General features: G+C 39.7%; 1 protein-coding gene across 1 annotated transcript in view; it reads left to right on the top strand.

Moving 5' to 3' along the window:
• The first annotated feature begins 3,407 nt into the window (after window positions 1–3,407).
• Window positions 3,408–21,436, top strand: part of card9 (caspase recruitment domain family, member 9) — a 31,851-nt gene continuing 13,822 nt past the window's right edge. Inside the window, exons 1-10 of the mRNA XM_036527565.1 lie at window positions 3,408–3,675; window positions 3,765–3,902; window positions 5,799–6,124; window positions 6,898–7,077; window positions 7,305–7,463; window positions 8,962–9,087; window positions 9,364–9,558; window positions 10,259–10,300; window positions 10,594–10,642; window positions 10,922–10,968. Coding sequence (XP_036383458.1) covers window positions 3,477–3,675; window positions 3,765–3,902; window positions 5,799–6,124; window positions 6,898–7,077; window positions 7,305–7,463; window positions 8,962–9,087; window positions 9,364–9,558; window positions 10,259–10,300; window positions 10,594–10,642; window positions 10,922–10,968 — 1,461 coding nt within the window. The 5' untranslated portion in view covers window positions 3,408–3,476. The remainder of the gene's footprint in view (window positions 3,676–3,764; window positions 3,903–5,798; window positions 6,125–6,897; window positions 7,078–7,304; window positions 7,464–8,961; window positions 9,088–9,363; window positions 9,559–10,258; window positions 10,301–10,593; window positions 10,643–10,921; window positions 10,969–21,436) is intronic.

The following is a 21,436-nucleotide window of genomic DNA, read 5'->3' as shown; positions in this document are numbered from 1 at the left end:
TTTCTGCCTGATCGCTGTTCCCCGAATTGACCCTGCCTGCTCTTCGAACTTGCTCCTGTCTGCTGTCCTGCCTTGTTCACCTGATCTTCCTGACTACCTGGTTTGACCCTGCCTGTCCCCGGCTTTGATTCCTGACTGTGTTTGGACTGCCTGCCTGGTCTCTACCCTGCCTGTTTTTTGGTCACGATTTCTGCCCGGCGTCCTTCTAAAGGCACTTGGAATCTGGAGTTCTTGTGGTCCGCGCCCGAGTCCTTGCCTGTGCCCTGACAAAAACACATCACAAATACAACAAAGTAAACCAATTACACAGACCTGAAGCCATCTGCAAGCCTTACTGGCTATGTCCACTTTTACCGTAATTCACTAGCCTCTACCCCATTCTCCTCCTAAGTGAGCTAGCCAGCCAGTTTAAACAGTCTCCCCTTGCCAGATCCCAATCCTAGACAAGTCCACCTCCACAGCCACATCAACTACAATATATAAATTTGTGATTTAAAGTTCAGTGTGGGGGAATATATGATGGCATCTGTATGCTGTAGGATCCCACACAGGAAATGGCTGAAGAACAAGTATACAGATGGAGAGGAGATTGTACTAGTCTGTCCAAGTGAGTGGTTCAGACTAGCTAGCTAAGTGGACTGTTGTTGGCCCTTTTCAAACATAACAGCATTAAATTGTAATGCATTAAGACAGTGGTTCACAAAGCCCTTTGAGAATCTGATTAAAACTATGGACCCCCCTCCCCAGAAAAATTCACATAAACATACACAAAAAGACTGATGTAATTTATTTGGGAAGCAGAAACTATTGCACAAAAATGAAATATAAGTCATAAATGTAATAAGTCTTTAAAATAATATATATTTTACCATACAATTCACTATGATTCAATATAAACAAAGAGGTAAAGCAAAGAGGTTCTTTAATTCCTATCAAAGGGAAACTATTCCAGATAGACACATAAGAAAGTGTTGCCAAACCACTGGATAACATACTTACTAGGTAAAATATTGCCACAGCATTTGAAGACTCACACCTAGATTCCGTGACCTACCTTAACTGTAACTGAAACAACTACATGGCAGGACCACTGGTTATTGTCATCATAATCAGGATTGCAGCATAGATTTATGTGATTTCCAGGTCTTTGGGTTAGGGTTAGGGTTAGACTGTTTTGCCCATCCATTTCACCCAGCCAAAAGTGCTGGATATACTCATCAATACCATACTATGTAATGACACCTGAGGGTTTGTTTGTGCCACACCCTCACCCTCTAGGAAACTGGTAGATCTCCTCCACCATTGTCACAGGGAGATGGTTGTAATATTTTGCTCTCCAGACCTCTAGTTAGCCAGGTGTAACCAAGCTGGCAAGATGGTCAGAGACACTATCCAACTGTCCAACTATTCTACAGTACAATGCACTGTCTGGAGCTAGCTACCATTTAAACCATAGAGAATGTCTTTGTCAAAGAGATGTCTGAATTGGCATGCTAATGTCCTCTTTCAAATCACAGTGTTATAGTGCAGTGTGTTAAAGTATGGTGATTTCTTTTTGTAGTCAGTAGCTACCTATTGTTATCAGAGAAATCCTGTGATTTTTACCACAAATTCATTAACCTCAGGAATACATACTGCCTATAGGGCACATGCCGATTTGTTCTTATAGAACACTGTGTGACATTATATGACAGGGAACATTGCAGGTATTTATGTACATGTGTGCACGTATGACCACGTATGACAATTCATTTACCACATAGGTTGAGTCCAACGCTCAACAGTGAATGTGCATTGCAGTGTGTGCTCCATGTGTCAGACAACAGAGAGATTATTATTATGTATTTACTGAAAGAAAATGTTCAATATGTATGTTCAATCAATGGACTAACTATGCAGGGTTATCAAATGTGAATTTGTAAAATTAAATGTATGTCAAATAGAAACTTGGTGGTAGCAGAGGCATGATATCCACAGAAGCACTTTGTGCATGCGTATCTCAAGTATAAATTGGTTCCATGATGATGAAAAATATTTGGAGAAAATCATTCCTGTACTCACAAAATGTAATACAATACAAAGCAACTAAAAATACAACTCGTGTACCTGCCCTGACCGTACATGTTCTGTACATTGTTTTGTTTGGTTAAAAAAAATATTGATTCATGGCTTGGCATTTCCTTGTTTTGGGTGCTTCTCTGGTTATTGTAACTCAGGGGATTATGTGTTGAAACAGCAGCTCTGAGGTTGAGTTGTGCCATGTGTGGCATAGGTTGCATCTTGTATCAAGCACTAGTTACAGAAGTGCCTAAGATATTTTGAGAAAAATACAACTTGACAGGAAAAAGAAGAACCTTTTTACAGATGACAAATGATGCCCTTTTTGTACTCTCAAGACCAGTGCAGCTGAGAAGTTGGACATTCCACAGTCAAGTCTTTCTAAAAGAGTCTGGGTCTAATAGACCATGAACATCATGAAGAAATGTGATACCATAAAAGTGTAAACTAGTGTGACATTTTTGGGCAGAACTGCAATTATCACAGTGGCTCTAAAAAATAATTAGCGTAAGTCAAGTTGTTTTATGCTTGAAATTACTTAAGGGCACTGAGTCTGCCAAGGCATTGCAGCACATAGAGCGCCAACAATTTGTAAGGTGGCATTCAAATAACAAGACTTATTATTGACATTCTTGTTTAATTTAGTTAAGGATTATTCAAATTATTTAAAATTTTGTTTAACCTTTACCAGGTAAGGTCAACTGAGAACCAGTTATTTTTTTGCAGTGATGACCTTTGGGAGGGGATAATTTAATGGCTAGAGTCTTATGGCAAATTAGCCAGGACACCAGGGAACCCCTTACTCTTTGCAATAAGTGCCACATGATTAACATGACCACAGTTGGGACCTTGGCATAACATCTTACCCGAAAGACAGTGTGCCCTTCAATACAGTGTCGCCATCAAGTACTAACAAAGTCCATCCCTGCTTAGTTTAATTTATCGGGCAGGAAAAAAGCTCACATTTCTCACATAAGAAAAAATGTTTAAAACACAACTGGCAACTTTATACATTGATTTAGAGCTATTTTACAAATCTTACAGGAATCAGCCACTCCTAAGAATCAAATCATCCTGGACAGGATCATTATGAGTGGAGGATGCTGTATAAACACAGCCATTTACCCAGATGCTGCTTTTGACATATGTTTTCTATTTTTATGCTGTGGCACAAGTAATTGTGAAATTGTGAGGAAACAAAACAATGAAATAACTCCTGAAAAAAGGAACTTTGTTACTACTTGGTGAACTGTTACTTCTGCATTGAGTGATTTTTATTTCCACTGTTGCATTGCTGGTGTATTTTATGTTCAGCAGTTTCCTCATCCATCTAGAAAGTGGCACAGCCATAAAACAATTAGAATCCAACACTAAATCTGGGTACGTTAAGTAGTGAAGCAGGGATATTGGAGTTGAAAATGAATGACAGCTTGAATGTGTCAGACATGGAGGATGAGGAGTGCTGGGTGCAGTTGGAGGACTATAGGCTGCTGCTGATAAAGACCATTGAACCATCACGTATTACACCTTATCTGCGGCAGTGTAAGGTACTCAGCAGTGATGATGAAGAACAGATCTTTAATGACCCTAACCTGGTCATCCGCCGGCGCAAAGTAGGTAAGCCACTTCTGAATTTGCTGAAGGAGTATCTTCAGTTTGTGTGCTTAAATTAAGCAGCATTTTAATGTTGTTTGCTATGTCCAAAGGTGTATTGTTAGACATCCTGCAGAGAACTGGTCACAAAGGTTATGTGGCATTTCTGGAGAGCTTAGAACTGGACTATCCACATCTGTATCGCAAAATCACTGGAAAGGAGCCTGCTCGTGTCTTCTCTATTCTTGTGGGTGAGTGTTGCATAAACTGCATTGTTTACATGCACAGTACTGTAAAATTTCTGATTGATTTGCTATGTTATTATGATCATTTTACCACAAAGCTCTGCAGGTACATGTAAACTACACATGGATTTTTGTCTCTAGAATAATTTTTGTCTGATTCTATTAGAAGGATTGCTTAATCACCAGGAATGTGTGAAAATACTTGTTTTTACTCCTATAAATGTTTTCCTCATAGCTTGAGCAACAAAGTTATCTTAATATAGACACTATCCAAGCCAAAGGTCCACATAAGAACATAAGTTGGCAAGAACAGGCTGTTCAACCTAATTAGGGGATTAGCAGCACAAATGTATGTGGTGTGAGGCACACACCGGATTACTTTCCTACTGAGCAGAGCGTGTGACGAAGGTGTGCCAGTGCACTGGCTAATAGGACACTTGCACCTTACTATTAGAAGAACCTTTGCCCCAGCACCAGGGTGCATTACATTACATTAACTGTTGCACTTATCCACTAGTTATAGTCTAAGAGTCTAATAAGTCTAAGTCTAAGGTTTGCCACCCTTTACTGTGTCTGCTACATCGCATATTTCGATAGCTGACTCTACTGACATTCTAAAAATCTGGGGGTAGCTAAATTCTGGGTGTAAGGCCTCCTAAGAAGTGTAATCCTGATGAGCAGCTGGACTCTTTTAGCCAACATTACCATACAGGTGTGTGCCTCACAGGATCCAGACAAAATGTAGCTTGACTGTAACATATTGCCTTTGATGAATTAACTTTCAAGTGCTTTTGCAGTTGGTTAATTAGAGAAAGCTTTGGTAATTTTAGATGCCAGAACTTCTTTTTTAGAACTTCTTTTTAGAACTTCTTATTCTTATCTTATTCAACTCATTGCTGGTTTACTAAAATCAAGTACTGCATAAGGAAAGATCAATGTGAATTATCAATGAGTTTGAATGAAAACTGATAACTGATAACAGAATAATTCAGGCTAATGTTGGTAGATTGGTTGAAAATAAAGACGTACTGCGGACCACTTACAGGCATGAAGGTGGTAAGGAAGATAAATGTCATTTGTAATGTGAGATTGTCATGTCCACAATAATATTGTCATTTGTTCATACATCTGTGGTTTGTGGTTTTATTTGACTTCCTGTTTAATGACAAGTTATCAAAAAAAGTACTTCTTTTCAATTAAATTTGTTGTTACTTTGACTGTAAATATGAATTTAAGATCAATTGAAATAAATTACATTTTCTGTGTTGAGCAACAACTCTATATAATTCTAGACTTTTTTTAATGCAGTAAATTATTTTGGCTAGTGAAAAGCACAGCTGGCTGTTGAATGTTCTACCACCCTGGATGATACACCAAAAAGTCCATTTTAGACCCTGTAATTATACACTGTCACAGCCTGTGAGAATTGCCCTGCTATAGATGTAGCTTTGCTCTGAATTCAAACTTTCATTTAACAACTGATTACAATGATTTTATACCTCTACCTAAATATTTTCAAATACTAGGAAGGTGATCCAGACCAGCCCATAACATATTGAATAGTGAGGCAGTTCTTTCTTTGTAACAGTGCTCAAACTGGAAGGTCTTTTTGTTGAAGTAAACCTGTGGTAGTTGTGAAAGTGTTAGGGTATTAAGCAATTTTACTTTACCAGGAAACATTTTTGAAAGTCATTTATTATTTAATGATGGCTTGCTGACAAAAATGATTAAACAGTATTTGACTTCTGTGCTTTGTGAAGCATGGAGGCCTGTGTCTTTTAACACACTTGAGTATACAGTACAGTACGCTCTTTGACTATTGAACATTTCCACAGATTTCCACAGTGAGTCAGGTCAAACCACATAGTAACATGTTAGTTGTGTTGTACCTTTTGTTCTCAGATACAGCAGGTGAGACAGGACTTACACGGTTTCTCATGAGTGAAGTGACAAGCCTACAGAAAGCCCTTCAGGAGGAGCGTTTCCACAGACAAGAGGTGTCTGCACATGTGGCTGCACAGGATGACACAATTCGACAGCTGCAGATACGGGAGAGTGAGTTGCGAAAACAGCAGGAACGTGTACATCGCATGCGAGAAGACCGAGACAAGTTTGCAGAAGAGGTATGTCGCCTGAAGGATGAGAACTATGCCTTGCTGCGTGATGTCACTAGGCTGAGCGAGGAGAAGAACAGTGCTCTCATGTGCACCCGGGATCTGCAGCTGGAGGTGAGAGAGATAACATCATGACATTCATGCTTGAGGGTATACCAACCACCTTAAACAGCCTCCCTGGCAACACACACCATGTTCGTAAAAATTCATGTTCGGTTCATAGAACACATTTGTCATGACTACCCAGAGTGCACACCAAGTGACACCAATATTAGGTTGCCCGTAGTACTGTACAAGTACATAGTGAGAAATCAGCAACCACTCTCATTTTCAGATCAACAAAGAACAACTCACTCTTACTGTATTGCTGAAAGGTTTATTCAAACTGTATGTTAACTTTTTGACCATACCTGTGTACTCATTAGAGAAAAATTATGCATTTGTCCTGGTTTAGGAAAGATGCATCTCTATCACACGTTTATTGTATTTTGCCATTTTTCAGTGCACTGTCACTTCACGGGTGTGATACATACACCTTTACTACACAGGCTGGACTGCAGGGTGTAAATTTTAACAGAGAGTGAGAGATTGTATCATTTTATGTTCATGCCTTATTATGGTAAAAACATTGACACATTCATTTTGAATAAAACTTGAAGCAACAAAGTTAGTAAGCAAGTTATTCTCTGCTACTTTGAAGATACATACAGGGACCAACATGAAAAGCTGACAAGAACACATGGGCCATTTACTTGTGTATCATGAATATAATTTACTGTCTTTGCACAAACAGATTAGTGCCAAGGTTTTACTCATATCTATTTTAGTGGTCTTGCAGATTACAGTAGCTGACTGTAGTAATTTATATGCTACATGGAAACCTTCAGATTGAAAAGCTCAAGCACAACCTGATGAATGCAGAGAGTGACTCAAAGATCCAGCGCAAGCGGACTATGACTCTAAAGAATGCAATGGAGCAGAGGCCAAGTCAGGACACGGTCTGGCAGATTCAAAGACAGAATGACCTGCTTAAAGCCCGTGTTCAAGAACTGGAGAGTTCTGTCCAGGTAAACAGCATACTATGCAGTGTGCATTTCTTCCTTTTGAACACTTTTTAAGTAATAGAAAATGTGTTAATGTTTTGCTATAAGTTTGAAGGGATGTAATTGCAACATAAAATAGGCAGTAGTGGTCTGCAAGAAAACTTAACCTAGTTATAGTCTTTATGTGCAAGTCAGCATCTTTTTAAAAGATTGTTTTGCTTTAGATTTGATATTATAATATTTTAATACAGCAGCATGCAACACAACCCACCCAAACAGGACAGGAGAGCGTGAACATCCAGAGCTTGGAAGACTACAAGCAGCAAGCCCAGACAAAACATCAGGAGCTAGTGAACAGCACCTACATCCTGCATAAGCAACTACGTGAGGCAGAGGAGCTGCGGGACAAGGTACATAACAGAGTGAGCAAAGAAGAACAGGGGTTTAAATCTAAATACAGTGGGCTTGGGTTTTGGCCTCATATCCAGGATGGGACAACACAGTTTAGAGTACTCTTCAAGAAACCCAGCAAAAAAGATAATATAAGCAACATTTTTAATATAGTGCCCACCATATTTATTTACACCCATAAATAAATAGGAAGAAAAACATGGCAATCAATATGGCATGTTATACTTTAACCCTAATAGCCTTCCATAGTGCAAAGGCATATGGTTCACAAATAATACATTTTATTCCAGAACACCAGAGGGTAACATTTAGGCAAACCTTTGTAGTTAGTATTTAGTAAACCCTCCTCGGTCACGCCATGATAAAACACTCCGTGGTGCTTCTGTGATATTGGCAAACAGAGTGAAAACTTTTGAAAACTCCTCTTATTAAAATCATTTTATATATTTATGTTTCATTTGTAAACTACATTCCAGAGCTCAAACCTCACATCTGTATTGATTAATAGATTGGATTGATATTGCCATCTGAGAAAACTTACTGTATGTTCAATTAAACATTTCTTAGATTTGAATGAATGCTTTGCATTGCTGCCATGCTGGAATGTCTATTTTCAGCTAAATTTGAGCTTCTTGAAAGAGGGGACTAGGTTTTTTGCCTAAAGTGTTCTGAATCTTGTTGGAATGCATGACTCTTTTTAGCTCCAGGATCTGTAGATGCAAAACAACCCACAAACATTATAAAGCCCCAGCCCCACGCCAGCCACATTTCACAGTGAACAAAAGTATTTTCTCAATACAAACTTCATGTTTTATACAAGCATAACACTGATGAGCATGTCCAAAAAGTTCAGCTTACCATATGACATTCTTCAAATTGTCATTCAGGTGTAGTTTGGCAAAAACAAGTGGCCTTTTTCATGGTTTGCTTTTCAAAGACGCTTCCTCCTTGTTACCTGGCTATGAATGCTTCATTAATGCAACTGATTTGAATACTCTTCCCCTTTATTAAACTCTCTTTCAGCATTACCAATTATACATTAGGCTTGTGTCATTGCAGCAGTCTGTGAACTTGTGTATGCAGCTAAATGGCTTTTTTTCACACACCAAGTCTCACAGTGCACCACAGTGAAGTGGGTGGTCATTGAGGGATAGGTGCTGCTTGACTGACATCATCCGAGCAACTTGCAGGCACCTTAGAAATTGCAGGGTGCCTGAGAGCAGTGAGATGAGGAGACCCTATCCACCCCTATCCTGGCATAACAAAGCCATTTGGGTCTGTTGCTGTGAGCTCCAGGTTATGGTCATCAGATGACATGGCCTGTTTCAAATCCAGGCTGTAAGGGCTGAAGACAACAACTGAACTTCTATCATTTTTGTTTTTTTTTCTCTCTGACTGGCATTATTTTATTGTATGAGCTCTGTATATACAGGCTGAGTAAGATCCGGTTGTGAGGCCAATGTGGACAGTGTGAAGCACCTGTGTTTCCTCCTTCAGTATCTGGAAGAGAAGGATGTTCTGGAGCTGCAGTGTACAACTCTGGAGAAAGACTCAAAGATGTATCGGGATCGCTTGGAAGACATCTTGAAGCAGATGGATGAAGTGATCATGGAGAGAAACAAAGTGAGAGTGTGGTCCTGTGAGAATACAGTTCAGTTTACATCATTGGGTATTAGAACACTCTGGCTAGCATCATGTACAAAGCCTTGATGACTCAATGAGTGTAGTGAATGTTCTACAGCTGATAATTACATGACTCAAATGTAAATAGATATGATAATGAGCAAAGAACTCATTGTCAGCAGTCATTTGCATTGTATGTTTGCCTCAGACATAACCCTAAATCTAAAAAAATTAACAACAAATATTATGTATTTAATCATACATGTCATTTTGAAGGCCATGAGCACCAGAGAGGTGTACCACCAGGAAAACTGCAAAAACCTTCAAGACAAAGATCAGTATCGGAAACAGATTCGGGAACTTGGGGAACGATGTGATGAGCTGCAGATCCAGCTGTTCCGAGCCCAAGGGGAGATTATTGCCATGGAGACCAAGCTTCGCAGAGCTGGGCAGCACATACCCATTACTGTGGTGAGATTTAGTTTATTGTGACTGTAAATTCAAAACAAACCAAATCTGTTCAGCCATCTGATTATGATTTCCAACCCCCTGGCTCAAGACCACATCAAACATAGTTTGTGCACAATTAAGAATATTTAATTGGATATGTAATTTCCCACCAAGTTTTCCATTTCTGATTATATTTACATTTAGTCATCTGGCAGTTGCTTTTATCCACTGAAGTGTATTCAGTAGTGTTAAATAATTAGCAGCACAGATACTAAGCCTTACTGATCCTTGAAATGTAGTGCCCGTGTGGGAAACATTGCCACAGTGGCTTTAAGTGCTGTCTAAGGACGTACAGCCTTAAACTATTACCATATAACTTTAATCTTAACCCATACAACCTTAAACACCACATGTTTATACTGGTGCACAAAATGATCTTATGCTGCTACAAAAGCTTGAAGTGCCAACAGGCTTTTATCTTTTAGGTTGAAATCTGTTTTACAACTGTCTAGCTTGAATTAGTGGTGGTTCAGCACTATAGTGAGTGGATGTCCAATTTTTATTATTTTTATAGAAAGTCAACAAAACTGTCATTTCAGAGCAAAGCCAAGCAAAGTCACCTATATTCATTCTTAACCTTTTATCATTTTTTTCCAAACTGACAGGACTCAATGGGAGGGATAATATAATGCTAATGCACTGTAACACATTGCCATTTCAGACCTCTGACTTTGAGGATGGCTCCTTGCATAGCTGGCCAGAGGTAAGTGCTTTGTATTCAGTTTTTAATTCCATTTGCCATACATACCTCATACATTGTTCTGTCATAGCAGCACAGACATTTAGCAGTAAATTAAAGCATGTCATTCATGTCCTTTTTTTTTGAAACAGTCTCTTCCCCATTTTTAGAGCTTCCCCTTTACTTGTGATGTATATCCAAAAGTTTTCCTCTTTAGCAAAAGGGGGTTTGGGGTGTTTTCACACACATGATCTTGCAATCACTGCTGTCTGGTGATTACAACAGCTCAATGAATGAGTTTTTTTTCTCCTGTACAGCAGAAGAGCCAGACTAGTGAGGAGGAGTACAGGGAAAAGTGTGACAAAGGTAAGCATAATTTATAATTGTCTTTGACAAATACCAAAAATATTGAATACCACGTGAGATTACAATCATATTTTGGGAGAGAGCTCTAATCTACCACAGGTAAGAACACATGCTATTCATTTCCTTCTTTGTTATAAATGACATTGAAACCTGTTCCTGGCAATCAGACCATTCCTTCAGCTCACACTGATATCATAGCATTGTATATGATGATCCACCTCAGCCATGAATGAGGAACACTTTTATCTTGTATGAGGGTAATATACATTGTCATTTTAGGCCAGCTTCATAGACCAGGGCAACTGGAGAAGGACTGTTTCCCAATGGTAAGAGATGATTGTTTGCCATAGTCATAGAATAGCTGCCAAGCTTGATTCATATCTATGTTCACTTTTTGTGTGCACACACCTTGTCTCTATGTATCCACTTTAAGTTTCTCAAGTTTATTTATGACTTCATTTCAACTGCCTGGCAGACATGTGATCTGGTTATGCAACATAATATATTTCATCATTTACTGAGGAAGTGAGAGAGGGAACTGGTGTTAGGAAAAATACATTTCTTATGCAAATAAGTTCCCCTTGTCATTATTTATGTCACACTTTAAAGGGAATTTTCTAGTGCAAATGAGTGAATGTTACAGTTGCTTTATGTTGTTTGGTCCATTTTTCCAGGAGTTACTGCAATCAATTATTCATACCAACTACTAATTATAAGTCTGGCCACTTCATAATTAGCAGTGAATAAACAAGGTTTGGCTTGTGTGTGTGTGTTTGTTTGTGTGTGTGTGCATGCGCTTGCACACCAGTTGATTATAAAGGTTTAAAGACTAACACTGTGACAGAGAAATTTAGCTTGAATTGAGTGGGTCCTCTGATGTTAGTTAGGCTACATCTAGGTCAGATAGTCAGTGCTCAAATTGTAGTTGAAAGCAACATTATTTGAACAGCATCAACAACCATGATAGCATATGCTGTCATGAAAACTGCATCAAAAAAAAAAAACAGCTGTTTCAAGTTGAATTACACTGACAGACATATATGAACACTTAACAGGATATAGTCATAAAACAATGGGCTCAAAATTACCACAGAACTAAATCTATAGTTCTTTGACCCAGTCACAACACAACTATATGTAATGAGTTACAAAGCTGATATTTTTGGTGGGGCTCCCATTTGGAAGCCACTTATTACCAAGGCCATGAGCAAAATGCATAACAATTCAATTCAAAAAACATTATTGTCTGTCCCACAGGGGTAGAAAATTTTCTTTGACAAGAGGCTCAGTAAAATAATTAAAAAACATTCACTTTACATACATACATTAAAAACACAGAGCAGTAAAAAGAGCATTAAAAACTGGGACTTAAAAGTTCATCTTGGCTGCTTATTTAAGTTGGAATAAAAGTCTTCTTGTAGATGTCCTTTTTTACCAAAGGAACTGTGTACCCTCTCCCTGATGGGAGTGGCTGAAAGGAGTTATGGAGGGGGTGGGAAAGGTCTGTTGCGATGAGGGGAGCTTTCCTTTTGACTTCCAGTGTGTAGAGTTCTGAAAGAGGTGCTTGCTGTGTGGCTGTTATCTTGCTAGCTTGGTTTGTGATCCTTGAAGGCCTGTTGTTGCATTTAACTGAAAGAGAGTTGAACCAGGATGAGATGGTGAAGGTGAGCACAGATTCGACGAGTGATTTGTACACAACTGTTAAAATTGTCCTTGCTAATCTTAAAACTCCTCTGCTTCCGTAGAAGGCCTAGGCGTTGTTTAGTCTTTTTAAAAACACTGTCTGCGTGCTTGGCGAGAGGGGGGGGTCGATCTCTGTGCCTAGGTATTTGAAAGAGTCCACCTGCTCAACCACCTCTCCCTTAAGCGGCATTGGTTTAAAAAGTGGGGGAGCATTATCAGCACCACAGCACAGTTCTTTCCCAGCTAGCAAGAAGACTAGGGCCGAGTCCGGGAACTGTTTGGCGCCTTCGGTTAAGACTTGGCATCGGTCAACCTTTATCTGGCCAAGTGCGGCTTGCCACCTGACAGACCAGGGCAATCGCAAAATGCAGTAGCACCGATGCTGTGCGTGTTTACTCGGCCCAGATGCTCATTAACCTACATGTGCCACAGGAAACCGTGAAGGTTAACCGATCACCACAGCCATAACCTGAATAAATTACCTTCAGTAAAACAAATTCCTAGGCTCCTAGGTGATTTCTTTCGTTTGTATTTCACTGTGACATTGGAATATATAATATTAGCCAAATTAGCTCTTAATTAGGTGACCAAAATCAACATTTTGGAAAATATTTTAACATATAAATATGTACATTTTACATACTTCTTATATACTCCAAACTATGTCACTGGCTAAATATGTGTTGAGCAGCAGCGAACAGTTAAAAATGAAGTCAGGCTTGTTAATGTTATTTCCACCTGGCAAACCGTAGCTAGCTACCTCTTCCGCTAGCTAGCTAAGATGAAGCGCTTCGAGCTGACCAAGCAGTTACCAGTATGGTCAAATCATTGACGTAGGAAATTCTTTTTCACGTGATAGCGATAAGGTTATCTAGCTCACTGATTCTCAATCCTGCTCCTGGGGCCCCCCTGCTCTGCTGAACAAATTTATGAAAGTCCTCTGGCAAAGACTCGCACTATCATTAGCAACCATTTGACCAGATAGGTTCGAACATTGGCTAGCTAACCTGCTAACCATTTGGCAGGCTTTTGGGTTAACTGGCTAGCAAACTTACATGTTGAAAGAATAATGAATACTTGTTAGGTATGTAGCCCAATGTTAAACCTATCGCGTTTGTTTCAGTGGGTTGGAATTTACATTTAGAATTATTTGGTAGCATTATCTAATTATTGTAACGTGTTGGGGGTAAGTGGGCGAAGCTTCCCAGCAATGCCTTAAGGTGATGGACTGTTGCTTAGCCCACTGTGAATGTAACTGTCTTCGTCAATGATTTACTTCCCTCCTACCGTGTCAGGGTTAAGTGTGTTATTTTCTGGTTTGTGCTGTTGTAAAAATAAAAGGTTTGTTGCCAGCAGAAGAATAGTAGTGTTATCACTCCAGAGAGAACCTAGCTATTTTTTGCTACTTGGGTTAGTTTTGTTGATGTTGAGCTCCAGGGAGCTCTCCTCAATCCAGGCTGTGAGGAGGTGTACAAAGTTAAAATAATTGTCCAGTGTCTGACTGTCCTTCACACACCCCACCAGTGCCATGTCGTCTGCATATTTGATGAGTGCCAGATCGTTGCTGTTGCAGGTTATTTCGTTGGTGTAAGCGGAAAAGAGAATTGGTGATAAAACACAGCCCTGAGGGAGTCCTGTATTTAAAACCACATTCCCTGATTTAAAACCATTTACCAGCACATGCTATGGTCGGTCCTATAAAAAGCTTTTAATCCATAAAATCAGGGTTTGGTCCACTCGTAGGTCCTCTAGACGCTTTAAAAGGATGTTTGTATTCACCATATTAAAAGTAGAGGAGAAATAATTGAATAAAATCCTGATGTAGGAATGTGGCAAGTCCAGGTGCTTTGCAGCTTTGTCCAGTAGGGTGAGGCTGGCATCCTCAACTCCACGCCTTGCCTTGTAGGCAAGCTGCAGTGGGTTGAGCTTGTCCTCCACTGCCTGGGAGAGCTGATGGCAGACCACTTCTTCCATGCATTTGCAGAGCACAGATGTTAGTGCCACAGGCCTGTAGTCTTTCAGTTCCTTGGCATGTGACTTCTTAGGGAGGGGAGTGATGGCGTTTTCTTTCCAGGCCTGGGGGACAAAGCTGGAGTTGAGGAGAACCTGAAAAAGTTGTGTTAGCACACCCTTCAACTGGGCTGCACATTCCCACAGTACCTTGTCTCTTAGTCCGTCAGGCCCTGGTGCCTTGCAGGGCTTGACATGGCACAGAACAGTTGCCACTGTTCCTTCTTCAACTGTTATTGGAGGAAGAGCAAGAGGGTTCAGAGGGGTCCAGTGGTCCCTTGAGTCTGTGCTGTTAAAACGGGCATAAAATGTGTTCAGTTTTGTGGCAAAAGTGTCAGGATCAGAGCACTGGATTTGATGGTTTCTGGTTTCTTCCCATCATTATGTTCTTCCCATCATTCGTGCGTTTACTGTCACTAACTTTTCCTCCACTTTCCGCTTGTAGTGCTGTTTGACCACCTTAGTCTTTTATTTCACTTTTTTTCATAGTTGTGTTTGCCACCTTTTAAAAATGCTATTTTTTTCATATTGAGCCATTGTTTGAGTTCTTTTGTAACCAAGGGCTTGTTGTTTGAGTACAGTCTAACTTGTTTTACAGGGATGACATTAGCCACACAGAAATCCAAGTAACCAGAGATGGAGGCAGTGAGTAAGTTCATATCATCTTCACAGCTCTGAAAGAATATGTCCCAGTCTGTAACTTCAGAGCAGACTTTCAGTGTTTCACTGGATTCAGAATCCCATACCTGGAAGTTTTTTGTTTGTACTTTCTCAGTTTCCAGTTTTTGTCTGTATTGGGATAGAAGAAGAACAACATTGTGGTCAGATCGACCAAGGGGTGGGTGTACCTTGGAGATGTAGGCAAACGTGAAAACCAGTCCCGGAACAATCACTGTTATATGGGCAAATTCATGAGAGAGGGAAGTGGTCAGAAGGAGACAACTATTATTTTGTCATGTTTTGAACAGTCCGTTTCCCTCACTGTGAAGTTTGTTGCCAATCTATTGTTGACTGCCAAGCAAATCCCACTGCCGAGTTTTAAAAGTGTCCCAATCTGCACCCAAGTGGGGTGCAGTCAAACCTGATGAAGTCAAACACATTGGCCTCGTCTGGTCTGTATACAGGACTTAATGATGGATTGAAAGAGCCAAAAGAGAAGGAGCCAAACTTTGCACTGCCTGATAGGCTAAGACCAGCATTTTGAAGCAGATGTGAACCATCACTGTTAGCCAGTAGAGAGTAATAGGGATTAGTGAGATTTCGGAGAATGTGACTACACAAGCAACAACATTCTTAATCAGCTGCAGGGGTTTGACTGCACCTTGCATTACATTACAATACATTCTTTTAGCAGACGCTCTTATCCAGAATGACTTCCAGCACAAAAGAAGAGACGCGTATCCATTCAAGGCGAATGAGCAACAGTGTCAGACCAGGCTAACACACTCTCAGATCAGTGACTGTAAGCATAGCACTATTCAAGCCTTTCTTGGGAAAGCTTAAGTTCTTTGGAAAACAATGGTGTATAATTAGGGTAAATTTTAATTTCTTTGTTTGCTAGTCTTCTTATGTATGAAACAATGCCAGTCATTAAATGTTTGAAACAATAGAGCCAGTCCTCCGATGATCATGACATAAACTCAGAGATTGTTAGGTACCTAATAAGCTTAAAAATTGAGTCAGTATGCTATTTAAATTATTGATTACCTAGCTAGTGTAACAGAGTCAAAAATGAATATAGTTAGTTTAGTGTGTATTTCACCAAATTTACTCTCAGTACACACGGGTTAAACTACATGTTTGCTGAGGACCCCAGCTTGCTGAGCTGGTGCGACTGACGTGTAGCAGTAAGACAGTGACCTCCCATGACTTCTCAGACATTTTATGCTGTCTGCGAGGTAGGTCACAAGACAGATGTTTGGATAGATTTTAATATTAATTATAGAATGTTTTGTTCTTAATTTCAATTTCTGCTTGTTCATAGTGGTTTACTAGCTGAAAAGATTGTAGACTGGGGTAGCCAAAGTACAGCCTGTAGGCCAAATGCAGCCTGAGGGCAGATTTTAAATGGCCCATGGCCTCTCTCCCGCACAGCTACTGCGAGTGGCCCTCCACGGTGCTACAGTACAATAGTAGGCTATGTGGTGAAGACGTGAAATGTGCTATTCAAGTGGCCCACCACACAATGGCAGCACTAACTACAGTTTGTAGACCTGCAAAATATTGAGGAAGAAATTAAACTTGTCCCTTAATAACAAATTGATTGGTTATTCAGTCAGTAGCCTACCAGTCATTCGCTATGGCTGCAAAGAAGCGCAAAGTTGATTGCAAGGGCCGCTGCTTTCAAGAGAGATGGAAAACAGAGTACTTTTTCAGTGAAAGCCGAAATAATTGCATCTGTCTCATTTGCCAAGAGACCGTCACTGTTATGAAAGAATTCAATGTGAAGAGACATTACGAAACTAAGCATAGTTTGTACCAGAAACTGTCCAGCTGTGAAAGGACTAACAAAGTGAAGCAACTGGAATCTAGCTTGGCGTCCCAGCAACAACTCTTCTCACAGGCAAAAGATTCAAAGGAAAAAGGTACCAGAGATAGCTACGAAGTGGCAACACTAATTGCGGAGCGTGCTAAACCTTTTGCTGAGGGTGAGTTTGTGAAAGACTGTGTAATAAAGATGGTGGATTCCATATGTCCTGAGAAAAAGCAGACGTTTTCCAATGTTTGCCTGGCTCGAAATACCATGGCACGGAGAATAGAAGAATTATCTACAGACATCAAGAGACAAGTGAGTGAGAGGGGGGCATAGTTTGACTTTTTTTCACTGGCCTGCGATGAGAGCTCTGACCAAACCAATACAGCTCAGCTACTTATTTTTTTGGGGGGAGCTGATGATGACATGAACATTACTGAAGAATTACTTGACCCTCAGAGTCTGAAGGGCTATACTAGGGGGGAGGATTTGTTTCAGTCCGTGTCTAAAGTTGTCAATGACATAAAACTGCCATGGGTGAAGTCAGTGTAAGAAGATGTGCAGACAAGGCTTGCTATGTTATTGATTCAGTGTTGCCAACTACTTTCAATGGAAAGTAGGTAAAGCCTGCTCGAAAAGTGGCTAAATGTCGATAGATGGTGTCATGCGCTAATTAGCATATTTGTGATGTCATCGTGTCATATTTGCATTCTGCCTAGTGTCAGATGGTGTTAGCCCTTTACATCTGGTTGCTTCTCTCCTACTCTCTGTGCTCACAAATACTGTATTTTAATACAGCCGAATTCCCAATAAAGCTGTTCTCATTTACATATGTTCCTGTTTCTGTTGTCAGACAATGGATGTGTATATAGGTTTAATAGTGTTTAAAGGTTATCATTATGTGTTTGAATAAAGTACAATGTACAGACTTGTCTAAATAAATTATCTGAATTGAGAGAGTTCAGAAACAGGAAGGAACTAAACCCCTGTGTGATAGTGAGTGATAAGACAGTGATAACGGTCAAAACAATGAAATTATATTGTTTAAATTAAAACACAGGAGGAGCATAGTGATAGGTCCTTGGCAACACTTTGTACATGTGAAGCTCATTCACGTCTATGTCAGCTGCCATGCGGACTGAGACAGAGCACAACGCGTCATTGGAGGGAAAACCACGCCCCTCATGGGGGAAAACATTTTGCGAAGTTGAAAGGGAGTAAATGGGAAATTGCGGGACACAGTCTCTTGAAACAGTTTTAACATAAAATGCCAACACCAGCCTATTTCAATACCCTTCTGCCCAAAGAAAGGGCCAGATATATAGAGAAACTAAGTCTGATTGGACTCCCTCAGTGTCCCTTTTATAACCCAAAATCAGTGTGGACCCCACAGAGTGGCCAGCCGTCACTTATTTTGACTTTACCATTACCTGATCGAATCACCAGATAGGCTAAGCTAGTGAATATTGTCATCTAGATAGCTAACGATGTGATCAAAATGCTCAAGTCTATAGCCTACTATTAGGCTACATATTATTGCTACCATTACCCTCCTGCTGTATCAATCTGAAACAATGTCGTATGAACTTGCCGTATTGCCATGTAAGATCAAATGCTCAAGTCTAAATAAAATATAAATTGCAGTTACACTTGAGGCATAAAGACTTTCCCCCTCTCTGGCCTTGCTAGCTAGAGTGTGGCTAATCATCGCTATCAGCTATCGCTGTAGCGGATAACTTGCAAGCTCGTCCTTAGCAGTCATCGCTATCAGCAAGCACATCGTTAGCAGCAATGGTGTCGCTTAGCCATATTCTCCTCTTCTTCAAGGATGAGACCTGAAGCCGAAGTTTTCAGCGGGTCGAAAATCATTATAAATCAGGGCATGTGGAGGAGTTTAGTTGTTTTGAGGGCCATATCACCAATTTGGTCAGGGCGAGCATGAGGGATAAGACCTACAGGGTGTCAGTGAGTGTAGGCCAGTGTAACGTTAGGTAGCATAGCTAAGTCAGGTTACATCATCACCCATCGAGCTTGCTAAGTAGACTGATTGTTAGCCCACAATTTTGAATGATGAAAACCGCCCAAAGCCTTTGAGGCATATCTACAGAGTCAGAAACACCTTGATGTTTAAGCAAGATATATATATATACACATACACACACTATATGGACAAAAGTATTTGGCCACACCTGTTTTTCAGGGTTTGGGATAGGCCCCTTATATAATATTATATAATATGTATATATTTTTTTAATTCAATCATCTGATGTTCATAAAATAAATTGTTATTGCGACTACCGTGTTATGAAGAGGTAGCCTCGGTCCCAATGTTCAGGTTGTATTGTAGGCGCAGGTTGTATTCTATGTATATATTTTTTTAATTCAATCATCTGATGTTCATAAAATAAATTGTTATTGCGACTACCGTGTTATGAAGAGGTAGCCTCGGTCCCAATGTTCAGGTTGTATTGTACATAACTTAAGTAACTGGCCAGGCATAACATCTCATTTTGGAGTTGACAGATAAATCATTTATAATTTTATTGCCTTGAATGGCTCTCAGTTCCCGTCTTACTCATTTATACCCTCAGTGCTACCCAGCATGCATTGCAACACATTTGTTACCTGAATTATATCGCTGTTAGTTTGGGCTTTGAAACACATTTTCTTTGTTTTATAATGAGTGGTGACTTGACTCTTTTTCGACAATGAAACTGACGATATTAAACACGTAATTATCATACTGCGAACTGATTAGCCGCACTGTTACTGTGAAACATATCACCATAGCTTAATATTTGCACCACACTACCAGTCAGTGCATGGCTTCATCATGGCAAATACGGTTGGGCTTCTCCTATTATAATCCTCACGCGCTGCCACTGGTGCCGAATACCCCCTCTCTTTCCTTGTTTCTTTTTCCTTTTGGTTCTAATCAGCTCCAGAGGGATATTGTCCAACATCGACTGGTAGACGTGGCTTGATGTGATCTCACGAGTTGGCCTGGATTGTAGTTTAAAAAAAAAAAACTACAAAAGCCATAATTCATGTAGCCTATGGACTGTTGCAGCCAATGCCCAGCCGGCGGGAGCTGGCTGCAGGACACCTCAACCACCATGAACAGTTTTTAATGTTTTATCAGACAATAACTATTTGGGACTCTACTCTAGTATAATATTTGGGACAGTTAAGATGGGATTCAGGATTCCGGACAACTGCTTGGATTTCGGGGCGTTTGGTCACCCTACACTAACGGAGCATACTGAGACGCAGTGCGCAGGCAAGCAGCGCACCGGAAGTTAATGTTATTACTGTTTAACAAGCTATTTACATTATTGTTTTCATTAATTCATCCAACAGCAATTTCAAAAATGCTGTCAAGTAAATTTTAATAATAGGCATAACCTACTTACAGTTTATGTGATGGATAAATTGTATGTATTTCAACAGTCTAGTTTACATGTAAATTTGTAGTCTAGTTTGTCCATCAATACACTCTAATCAATACCAACGTAAAACTTTAAGTAGCATATGTTGATATTCTAAACCTTATCACAAACGACTACCAGGATATAACTATAGAATATTCTGATATAGTCTGAATTACCTTATCAGAAAGTGCTACCAATTTAAACCTACAGGTAGCATATTTTGATAGTCTGAAATAGCTTATCAGAAAGTGCTACCAAAATAAACATATTTTTATTTAATATAGGCTATTTATTTTATATATTTTTTCATTTACATGTTGATATATTGTGCAGCTGTGTATTTTCAAACAGGGTAGGCCTGTTGTTATTTTTGTTCTGTTTACATTTTTATTGTCTTTTGCACAGCTGTGTGTTTTGTTAAGCAGGAGAGGAAAACCTCTAATTGTACACTATTTTAATCAGTCTGTTATTGTTGTTGAAAACAACTGAAGGTGCATTCTCAGAGATAGGCCTATTTTTATTTAATATAGACTATTTATTTTATATAATTTTTCATTTACATGTTTTGCAGCTGGATATTTTCAAACCCTGTCTTTGCATGTCTTTGCATGTTATTTTGATCAGTCTGTGTTAATAAAAGTGCTTGTGACATCTCACATGTAGCTTTGGACTTACAACTGAACATTTAGCCCACTTTGTAGAAAATACCAAGATACATATTGTGTATCGCCATTCAGCCATATCAGAGATATGATTTTTGGTCCATATCACCCAGCCCTACCTAGCTGAGAGACTGCAGAAGAAGTGGAAAGGCATATCACTGAGTGTGTGTGCATACAGTGACAGTGCAGAGAGGTGAATCGCATATATTTATCACAGTATTCATGTAGTGATTGGTAGAAGTTCTGTCTAATTGAAAGGGAATTACAAATGATTCACCGGCTTAAGGAGCATCTGATTATCAATTTTTGAACTTCTGATTTTTGTCATAATAGTTGTATTATAAATAGTCATTCAGAAATACCTGATTTGTTGAATATGGTTAGAGAATTAATGTGGAGGTTTGTCCATTTATATTATAAGCCTCCTGCCAGTACTCACCAATTAACAGCACCTGGCATGCCCAAAAATCTGAAGACATTCAGCTCTCATATCAGTTTACTGGAAGGAGAGTGTGGGAGAGGGAAGAAGGGGAAG

This window comes from Megalops cyprinoides, chromosome 4 (assembly GCF_013368585.1).
Source record: "Megalops cyprinoides isolate fMegCyp1 chromosome 4, fMegCyp1.pri, whole genome shotgun sequence".
In the NCBI taxonomy this organism is placed as follows: Eukaryota; Metazoa; Chordata; class Actinopteri; order Elopiformes; family Megalopidae; genus Megalops; species Megalops cyprinoides.
Note: the sequence above shows the minus strand (reverse complement) of the source record. Positions and strands in the feature narration are given on the sequence as shown.